General features: G+C 40.9%; 1 protein-coding gene across 1 annotated transcript; it reads left to right on the forward strand.

The window, feature by feature from the left end:
- Nucleotides 1-245: 245 nt before the first annotated feature.
- On the forward strand, nt 246-9,974 carry LOC139928480 (deoxynucleoside triphosphate triphosphohydrolase SAMHD1-like). The gene is made up of 16 exons (XM_071921049.2): nt 246-548; nt 954-1,020; nt 1,239-1,311; nt 1,926-2,086; nt 2,671-2,786; nt 2,994-3,064; nt 4,339-4,503; nt 4,789-4,889; nt 5,035-5,143; nt 5,246-5,337; nt 5,489-5,604; nt 6,550-6,689; nt 7,185-7,280; nt 7,440-7,544; nt 7,760-7,897; nt 8,487-9,974. Exons 1-16 carry the CDS (start codon nt 371-373, stop codon nt 8,637-8,639), a joined length of 1,881 nt encoding a protein of 626 aa, XP_071777150.1. The 5' UTR covers nt 246-370; the 3' UTR covers nt 8,640-9,974.
- The last annotated feature ends 527 nt before the right edge of the window (nt 9,975-10,501 follow it).

The following is a 10,501-nucleotide window of genomic DNA, read 5'->3' on the forward strand; positions in this document are numbered from 1 at the left end:
GCGTAATATTTGTCAGGGCATATCGGTGGAGGTTTAGTCTGGCCTATGGCAAATCGGTAGGTCTATATGCTGTTAATATGTGCTCCTATATTATCCTCATTAAGTATTGTTTCCACTTCTGTATGATGTATTACTAAAAAAAAAAAAAATAGTTCCAAATACGTTCGAAGACTTTTATTTTGAAGGCTGTAACCGGAAGTTCTATTGTGATTCTGGGGCCATTGACTATAGACTGGTGGAGAAACTAAAACCCGGCATTTTTCACCGCCTGTGTGTCTTCTTCTGTGGACGTGTGCCCTGATCAGCTGAAACTGTTCCGTGAAATTTGTGGGTCGCCACTCAACTCTCATTTCTCTGCTCGACACTCGACATGGAGAACCGAAAGCGCAAGTTAGAGCAAGATCCGTCCGCTGTTGACACTTTCAAAACACCGGAGAAGAGAGTGTCCGTTGTTCGACACGACTCGGACTTCATGAGATGGGGAGTGGATGAAACGTGCCAGTACCTGCATCGACAAGGACTCGAGGAATGGGAAGATACATTTAGAGGTCGGTCTCCTGGTTTGGTTTGCTAAGTTAATAGAGTTAGATCTGTTGAAATGTATTTTCTTCTCACAGCTAGCCTGACTAGCCAAGTCTCTTCGGTTGGAAAGCTGCTTAGCTCGGTTAACCACCCAGGACCCTGTTTATTTGTGTGACTTGCTAGCTAGCTTGTTTTTAACGGCCACAGGTAAGTTAGCTACAGTTGTCAAAACGCACACAGTTGCAAGCTGTAGTGCTGACATACATATACGTTACACACACACATGCCATTTGGTGGATGCTTTTATCCAAAGTGCTTTGCAATACCATGAGTACCAAACGCCTAACCCTGACAGTTTTATGTTACTCAATTCACTGAGATACAGGAGAACTATTAAATGCCAACGACATTCTGTTTCCTCCTGTGTCCAGAGCAAAAAATCACTGGTGTCGGGCTGCGATATCTCTCAGAGACAGAGTTGGAGAAGATTGGCATAGGGTAAGTGTGTCCTCATTTGTCCTGGTGTGGGATGTCTAAGAAAACATAAGAATCCTGGCTAACCAAGGGAGTTTCATTCAAAAACCAACCCCCTTGGTGTGGTAGCACTAAATAATGGTTGACCAGAATGGCAGGAAGTCAAACAAGCCCACAGCCCCCTTTGATGTTTCACAGCCCACTTTCTCTCTCTCTCTCATTCTTTTTCTCACTCCCTCTAGGCCCCTTGGTGTCCGTCTGCAAATCCTACACAGTCTCAGGAAGCTCTGGCAGATAGCAGCGGAGCCAAACAAGGTAAAATGTACTTCAAAATAACTCATTTTCAAGGATGTAGTGATAACAGAGACAGACTATTTAAAATAAGAAAGACTTGTAGGATAAATAGCAAGGGAGCGTGAAACATACCAGGGTCAGTAAAGGACATCACAGCCACATAGCATACATTATGGAAGTGAATTGTTATTAAAAAAAAATAACAAAAATATGCATGTCTTATTTGCTTGCTGTTCTTGTTTTTGTCCTTGTCTACGTTGGGAGGTTGAAAAAATAGAATAAGGGAAGAGAGGTTGAAGAAGAAGAATGACAAAAGACTAGTTTCATGATCCCTGAAGGGAAACTGTCTCTTTGCTTGCCCCTTCCAGTGATATTGCACAGTCAGCTATAAAACAACACCCTTGGAGTTGGTAGGGATCCAGTGTCTTGCTTAAGGGCACTTTAGCGGGGTGGACACAGGGGCTAGAACCCTGGTCTTCTGGTTTCAGGATGGTCTTTCCAACCACTAAGCCACCCTGCCTCCCGAAAGACAGACACAGATTTGTTTTTAACTGGCACTCTCTTGGCTGATAAATAATGCAAGAAGTGTGTATATTTTTCTAATCCTAGCTGTTTGTTGTGCTGTTTTCTACCAGGTGTTTAATGATCCCATCCATGGGCATGTGGAGATGCACCCACTTCTCATCCGAATCATAGACACACCCCAGTTCCAAAGACTGCGAAACCTCAAGCAGCTGGGAGGGACCTACTATGTCTTCCCTGGAGCATCCCACAACCGCTTTGAACACTCCATTGGGTATGTCTGTGTTTTCAGATAGATGTGTATGGATTCAAAAACTTTACTATTGGGGAAGTTTGGTTTGCAGACAGGGTTTGCTGTAAAACACATAATAAAAACAATAAAATCTGACAACACATTATATAAAAGAACAATAAAACACATATCATAATATCATAACATATACCCAGATAACTAACATTAGTTGATAAGGAGTCAATGGCTTGACAAAGTGCAATAAAACGTCACTCGTCAGTGCAAAACACAAAGTTGACAGGCAAACGATGCTACATAATTTCATATGAAATTAAGCACTCTGAATGCAGCAGGGAAAAATGAGTCACTGGCTCTTTAACTCTTTAGTCCAGGAACTGTAAAGCAGCGCCCAGAGAGCATCAACTCAAACTGCCCACAGATGTGACTAGGGCAGTCGTCTGCTTTAGGCATTAGTTGTGTTTGTGTTTGTGTTGCTCTATCTGTCGAGTGCTGATGGTTTTTGGTGGCTGATCATCAAAAGCTCATGTGTTAGTTCCAGGTTGGTAGCAGGATGGTCACACAGTGGTTGTGGAACGGGTTGTTCTGTTGTTTATGCCCTGGTGCAGGGTGGGATACCTAGCAGGACAGCTTGTACAAGCTCTGAATGACAGGCAGCCAGAACTCCTCATCTCTCGCAGAGACATCCTTTGTGTGCAGATCGCTGGTCTCTGCCATGACCTGGGTGAGTTAAGAAACACACACACACACTGCCATCCTCTCATGTAATGGCTTTTGTCCATCATTAGTAGCTGGGTTGAGAGTCAGAATGAAACTGAAACTGTAGATTCAGTAGCTTCTATTTTGTACAAGACCTGGTAAGATATAAACATGAATAGTTTAATACACAAACAAACAAATCAGTAACTTCTCAGTATCCCTCTTTATCCAGGACATGGGCCTTTTTCCCATATGTTTGATGGGATGTTCATCCGCAAAGCACGTCCAGGAATTAAATGGAAGGTGAGAAACTATCCCCCCTTATTCTTATTTTGTTTATTATCTATTTTTATTTTGTTTCTATAGTCCCAGGCCATATATCATTAATGGCTACCTACAATTGAAAGCAAATCTAAAAAACACAACCCAAGGACAACATTAAGGAACATACACAAGACAACATGTAGCAGAGTATCAGTGATCGGACAACACTTTAGCAGAGAACATAAGGAAATAGGCATGCTCACTGAGAACAAGCACACACAGACCATGATGCACATTAGTGAAAAGCGACAGGAAAACGTTTACTAAGCACACCAATCTTGATTAGTTGGATACAAAGTCTATACAAATAGTTAGCAAAGATTGGTTGGCAAGATGGCAGCAGCCATGAGCCTAGATCTTAACTGACTAGAAAAAAACAGTATGTATTAAGTTCTTTGATAAGTGCTGGCACAGAGTTCCAGTACTGTGAGGCTCTGATGAAAGGGCAGAATGACTAACTGCCCCTTTTCTCAGTGGAATAATACAGTTTCTTTGGGTGGTGACTAGTGAATGTCCTCTGACTACGACAGGAATCATCTGCTGTTAACATGTTCAAGCTGGCACTGTTTTAAACTAATGTTAGATACTTCAGAAAACTATCTGGCAGCAAGGAGATGCTAAGATTCCTAAGCATCCATCAATCCACAACCACAATAATCCAGCCCAAACATGCTGTTGAATTGCCCAATTTCAGAATGGGGAAGGATAGTTGTTCAAAGGAGACGGGAATAGCATCTAATTCAGTTAGATAGCTTATTGGCTATTATCTAGCTATCCAGAAGCTAAAACTTTAGTTTCACAAAGCTTGACCTGACCTCTCCCGTGTTCTTAAAATAAAAGGAGGGACTGGTTTAGCAAGAAATTTTCAGAAAGGCAGAACTATGTAAGCAAACAGCATGTTGTTTTACCCAGACTTTTCAGGCATATGACAGATGTAATTAAACCAAGGCTGATCTGTTAAGCAATTACTGTCAATTGACTAGTAAGCACAACGGTTGTCAACTAAGATAGTGATTACAGTGTTCAGGCTGATAAGGTTCAGTGATAAGAACTGTTAGTCATGATGTCATTATGTAAGTTATGACCGCAGATCTGTCACTGGCAAACGTGAGAGAGATAAGAAACATTAAAGTTTGTATCTCGTGTCATTCTAGATAAGATCTTTCTGTTTGATTAGTGAGTCAGTTTGGTTTCAATTTGAAATTGTGAATGTGCACATTCTCATCTTATGCATCTGTGTGTTTGTGTTGCAGCATGAGACGGCTTCTCTAGCCATGTTTGACTACCTGGTGAGTGATAATGGCCTGGAGCCGGTGATGGAGCAGCATGGCCTGGTGTTGCCTGAGGACCTGGTCTTCATCAAGGAGCAGATCGCTGGACCCCTGGACACCAAAGCCTCTCTCAGCCAGGGGGCGCCGGTCAGTCATTATCACACACTACAAGTGTGTATAGATTTTTAAGCATTAGAAAAATGGGATTGTGTGACTTGGCTAAATTGATCAGGCAGATTTGTATGCACTGCGCTATTTTGACCATGAGCACTTTATTTTGTTGCATATTGCTAAATGTTACAGACATAGAGTCATCATACAATAGTCATTCCAGTGTGTAATTGGTATAGCTAGCTAATCACCAACCAGTCAGTTGCACCATTGGTACACCAGGCTATGTCTAATGCCATTGTTGTGCTGCTGTCTCCACAGTGGCCATACAAGGGTCGGTCAGAGGACAAGTCCTTTCTCTATGAAATCGTGGCCAACAAAAGAAATGGCATTGATGTGGATAAGTGGGACTACTTTGCCAGGTGGGGCTCATTGATTAATTAGGATAATTCACTTTTGACCATGGACTGATGAACAATTTATGTACCTGATCCGATATTCTTTTGATTAGTTAAACTTAATTTGTTTAGTGTTCTCTTCATATATCTCTCACTCGTCTCTTCTCAGGGACTGCTACCACCTGGGCATCCAGAATAACTTTGACTATCGCCGCTTCCTCAAGTTTGCTAGGGTGTGTGAGGTGGATGGGAAGAAGCACATCTGCACCAGAGACAAGGTGCTGACCATGCAAACAGGCCCCCATTTTCAGATCTGATTTAAACAGCAATCCATTCGGATTATTAGTTAAGACTAAACTAGATGTGAATTCCCTCAACAGGAGGTCGGCAATCTGTATGACATGTTCCACACAAGGAACTGTCTCCACAGAAGAGCCTACCAGCACAAAGTGGGCAACATCATAGAGACCATGTGAGTGCTCTGCCTACATTAGTACTTTGGCAACATTTGATGTAGCTTGGTCTTGTGTCTCATGTAGCTTCTCGCCTTTGGTCTGTGATTCACTATCTTGTGTGATACATAAATGTTCTCAAAAATGACATGTTTGGGCTTGATTATCCAGGATCACAGAGGCCTTCTTAAAAGCAGACCAACACATCCAGATCGAAGGTTCAGGGGGGGAGATGTTCACCCTCTCCACAGCCATAGATGACATGGAGGCCTACACCAAGCTGACAGGTCAGTAGAGGCCACTGTGTCCTCTTAGCTCATGTTTGTAGGACACTAAAAAGTAGAAACGGAGAGGAGACAGGCAGGATACACCAGCAGCATCTGTGCCAGGGTACTAAATACTAAATGATTATCTTCCAAAATGTGCTGGATTGTTCAGACTTGTTCTGTGCCTTCATTATCATCACTGCCTGTACTTTCACAGTGTAATTAAATGTAGTGGACTCTTTACCCAAATGCATCACCTTAGAGTGATATCAAGCAGTTTGCCATTTCACATGATTGTTTTCTGGGTTTTCAATGCTGGATGTCTCATAATTTCTTAAAAATGTCTGGCTTATGGCTTTTTGGACTAGTGCCTCGCTATCCCTCCTTCTCCTAAGGCTCCTAAGCTCTAGAACTCACTGTCCTCCTTTTAAAACACGTTTAAAAACACACCTATTTAGGCTTGCTTTTACTTTAACTATGGTCTGTATTTTCTTTTTATTGTTTTAATTATCCTGTGCATTTGCTCTTGCACATATATAGCACATTTAGTAGTGGCATGTTTGCTGATGTCATCATGTTGGTATATTGGGTTGGTAGCATAATCTAATTCCCAGCTCTCCCCGTACCTTAACCAGGATCCATATCCCACCTCCACCCTTCACCCATGTCAAACTGCTGTCAAAAGTAGTTGGGTCACTATGTTGAGCTGTAGACTTTTTACTTATCAACTGATGTTTGTCTGTATTGTATATGTTGTGATGATTTGCCATGTGTTTTTTTTGTGCTTTTATGTTATGTGTTTTTATTATTTTTCTTGTGTGTTTTTACTGTAAACTCTGTATGCAAACTTTTCTCTTTGGGGACAGTAAAGTCCCAGAGAGAAATGTATGAAATGAATGAATTTGCGACCTTTGTTGTCTTTGATTTGATCTGTCTGACCTGTCTTCTACTCTGTCCAACCTATAGACAATGTGTTTGAACAAATACTCAACTCCTCTTCCCCGGAGCTGGCTGAATCGAGGCAGATTCTACGCAACATTGTCTGTCGGCGCCTGTACAAGTGTGTGGGCCAAACTCAGGCTAACAAACCCATGGAGGACAACCAGGTGTGCTCATGTCTTTGTGTGTCTCTGTTGCTGTATACATGTCCATGTGTATATGTCATCCGTTTATCTGTGGCTGTGGTTACACTTGACATTTCATGTTTCATGATGTGATTTTTGAGAACTTGTTCTAAATATCATCCACACTTGGGTTAGATTTTGTGGTTGTACTTATTTAAATTTGTGTCTACATTTCTTTGCCCTGCTCTCTCTATCTTTTAACATTGCCTGCATGCACATTGTGCCTGGATTGCATCCAGACTACATAGAATTCCTATCACAACGCGAGCCTGACCACTCCCATATCTGGTTGTGAATGATATGATGGCAGTATGAGCAAAATCCAGTTTTTGTCCATCCGGGCCTGTCACTTAATGTGTCCTGGCATGATGGAATAAGTCACATTTGAAAAGTCAACTGTAACCATAGCCTATATGTTTTAAAATGTATGGGCCTCTTACCCCTCCCATGTCTCTTTCTCGCTCTTTCCTCCCTTAGGATATGTGCCTCCACTGGGAACGTGCTGTGGCCGGATCCAAGCCTCAGAGTGCCGCCCAGGATGTCATTCTGCAGCCGGAGGACTTTGTAGTCAGTGTGAGTCTCTAGTCTGATTTATTTTAATCTCATAAAATCCATTTACTGATTTCACTTTTGTTGAGGTTTTGAGTTTCATTGATTATCGTTTTGATTTGTAGACTCCCTTTTATGCTCTACTTGTGGAGATAGAGACTTCTCTCTCTCCCCCTCTTTTAGGTAATTAACTTGGACTATGGGATGAAGGGGAAGAACCCCATCAATAATGTGCGTTTCTATTGCAAGAATGACCCTACCAAGGCCATCCAGATACGCAAGAACCAGGTCAGAACTAAAGCAATGACCACAAAAATGTTAGTCTTTCTTTGCATGTGCTACTTACAGCTTTAAATTGCTGTTTGCTCAATACTTCTTTTCTTTTTACTCCATAGCAGCTGTTGGTCACTGCCTCTGATTGGTTGTTTTACTGATGTTGTTCCTCGCAGTAGTCTTATGTTTTAAGTTTATGCCTTAAAATACTGTACTGTCATTCCTGTCAGGTGTCTAAACTTCTACCAGAGAGCTTTGCGGAGCAGTTGATCAGGGTCTACTACAAGAAGACTGATGAGAGGAGCCTGGAGGCAGCCAAGAAGCACTTTGTCCAGTGGTGCATGAACATGAATTTCTCAAAGCCTCAGGTAATATACGCCCAAGTTAGATGCTAAAATGTACTGAATTGTCAAGTTTTGCAATGTCTGACCAGGGGTGCTGTTGATAGAGGGGATTTTCTCCACTCATCCAGTCCTTCTGGTCAAAGGTCCTGTTAGCTGCTGTATAGGATCCTGGGCCTCAGCATCCCCCCTAAACCCTGTCGTCTCATTGCCGGGGCGACTTATCCTCAATTCATCTGAACAGTTGAAGTATTTTATATTAAAGTCCCCATGAAATTAACTCCCATTACTTTTACTACCTGGAAAACACAGTATCTTTAATGGTGACCTCATGCTGCACTAGTAGGCGTAAATATACATTTCTAACCAATAAAACCATCAGATTTTTTTTAACAATCCCAATCTTCTGTTCCCCTCCTATCAAATAAAATTGTCTTTCTCTCCCTGAATCATGTTCCGTTGGTTTAGACTTTTAAATGCTCCCTCACTGCATTATGTCCCTACACTATTACTATTACTCTTCAGTAATGTTAAATTGTGTTCTTGGCTCTAACTCTGTTCACTGTACACAGCTCTTGTTAACACTGATATGTTTGTATGATTTTTGCACTCTCAGGATGGAGATGTGATCGCACCTGAGCTCACCCCTCTGAAAGACAGCTGGTCAAATAACAATGAGGGTGAGAGTGGTGAAGATGACGGCACCCGAGCAATTAACTGGGCAAATGTAAATGGACAAAAGAAGGCCAAAGCCAGACTTTTCAAGTAAGAGGAAGAGAGCAAGCATCCCCTGTTTTTCATTGGTTAAAGGGACAGTCTGTTACTTTGAGTGAAAATTGTATTTTTCTACAAGGCGAGTGTGTTGATGAGCACAGCAAGGCTGAAAATCATGAGTACTGTTTGAAGTACTGAACACTGTGTTTTTACTCCAAAAAGAAAAAACTCAAGAGTTTCAAAAAAGACATGAGGATGCATTATTGCATATTCAGGGCCTGTACTCAGGATTTTTGTTGCACTAAAATAGAGCCCTGTCCACATGCCAAGGATTATACATATTATACCTTTGTTTTAGTTTGATTTTTATCCATTTTATTTCGGGATCCCCTTTCCGTTGGCAGTTGTATTTGTCACATTTTAAGTTGTGTCCTCATTTATTTTATATCATGCTAGTACCAGTAACCCACTATCATGTGATCATGTCATTACGGGTCAAAGTACGAAAAATATGAGTGCATATCAAGCTCTTATCTTTCTACATCCTGGCTGTGTCTTCTTCAGTCACACAGTTGTTTTGTTATTAACCATCATAACCATTCAGTTGTTTGTAGTTAAAAGTTACTCTGGACAGTCAATCATGCTCGTCTAAACCGTGTTACTCTGAAACTGAATGTATATTTAATTCAGGGCAATGTGTTTCTACAGCATGTACACAAGCTGATATGATTCAGGTTATTGTTTTATTCAGCTTGCAGCTATATTTTATTTTTTTGCATAGCTGCCAAGCTTTCAAAAGGTGATGTGTCTAATCAGCAGGAGGTCATATGAACATGGTGGTGAGTCAGAAAGTAACTCCATTACAATATGGGTAATGGAGTCTTAAGTTGAGCATTTAATATGTGGTTTTGGGATTTAAAGCTTCTAATGGTATTTGGTTTGTACATGTGAATTTATTTTGAAATTTGATATTTTACAACTTATTTTGGTTTGGAATGCATTTACTATGGGTTTGGCATTCTTTATGGTTGCTGTGACATATGTTGTGCTTTATTTTATTCACAGTAAGCGGTTCAACTTTCCCATTGCTTTCTCCAACTTAACCATCTCTACCACTGTGGTTAAGACATATTTTGGATACCAGTTCTGATGTTTTCCTCTCACCAAATTGTACTGTAACCTCATCTAACTTGCCTCAAATGATAACTGCTAAACTGTTCGATTGAAAGGCTGTTTGTTTTGTTATGCTCATTGTGTATAAAAGAATTATATTTTTGAAAGACTGTAAAAGGAAACCTACCTTAGGTTATTGGGAGATCCTGTCTATTTAAAAGGGGTTGAAAACAGATTGTGGCTGTCCATGGTTTGAAAATAAAACTCTCTCTTCCTCTGTTGTGTCCCTATGCAGTTCACCAGAGGGCACTCAGATGTCTCTTGAGCAATAAGCCTTGTTGCTGTGACACAGTTACAGAGACACTGATGACCTCACTTCAACATAATTTAGCCTTTTTAAATCCAATATATAACTTGTCAAATGCTTATACGTAACACAAACTGTACATTTATTGCAACAAATTTGACAAGACCTTGGTTGAACACAGTGGCTACATTTCCTACAAGGGTCTGTGAAAGAAAGCGAAATTATTCTACTGTGTAACTGAATGGTTTCATTCGTGTGCTTGCGTCAGCAAGTCACAGTTTATGCTTTATTTATTATTCTTTTGCCAAATGTTTGCCCTCTAACTCTTTCTGTTACTTTTACTTACTCTGTCACTCTTTTAGCCTACTTTTTCTGTCACTCTTACTATTTCTTTCTTATTTCTTAACTGATGCATTGATAAACAATGCATCAGTTAACCCATTCATTGGTCACATCAAGGGGTGGTATCGTTTCATTGATGATGTGTTGATGCTGTG

Source organism: Centroberyx gerrardi, chromosome 14 (genome assembly GCF_048128805.1).
Source record: "Centroberyx gerrardi isolate f3 chromosome 14, fCenGer3.hap1.cur.20231027, whole genome shotgun sequence".
Classification (NCBI taxonomy): Eukaryota; Metazoa; Chordata; class Actinopteri; order Beryciformes; family Berycidae; genus Centroberyx; species Centroberyx gerrardi.

Coding starts and splice junctions, on each gene's coding strand:
- LOC139928480 (XM_071921049.2), top strand. CDS start 371: ATGGAGAACCGAAAGCGCAAGTTAGAGCAAGATCCGTCCGCTGTTGAC. Junction 2,087..2,670: donor CGCTTTGAACACTCCATTGG/GTATGTCTGTGT, acceptor GCCCTGGTGCAG/GGTGGGATACCTAGCAGGAC. Junction 3,065..4,338: donor GTCCAGGAATTAAATGGAAG/GTGAGAAACTAT, acceptor TTTGTGTTGCAG/CATGAGACGGCTTCTCTAGC.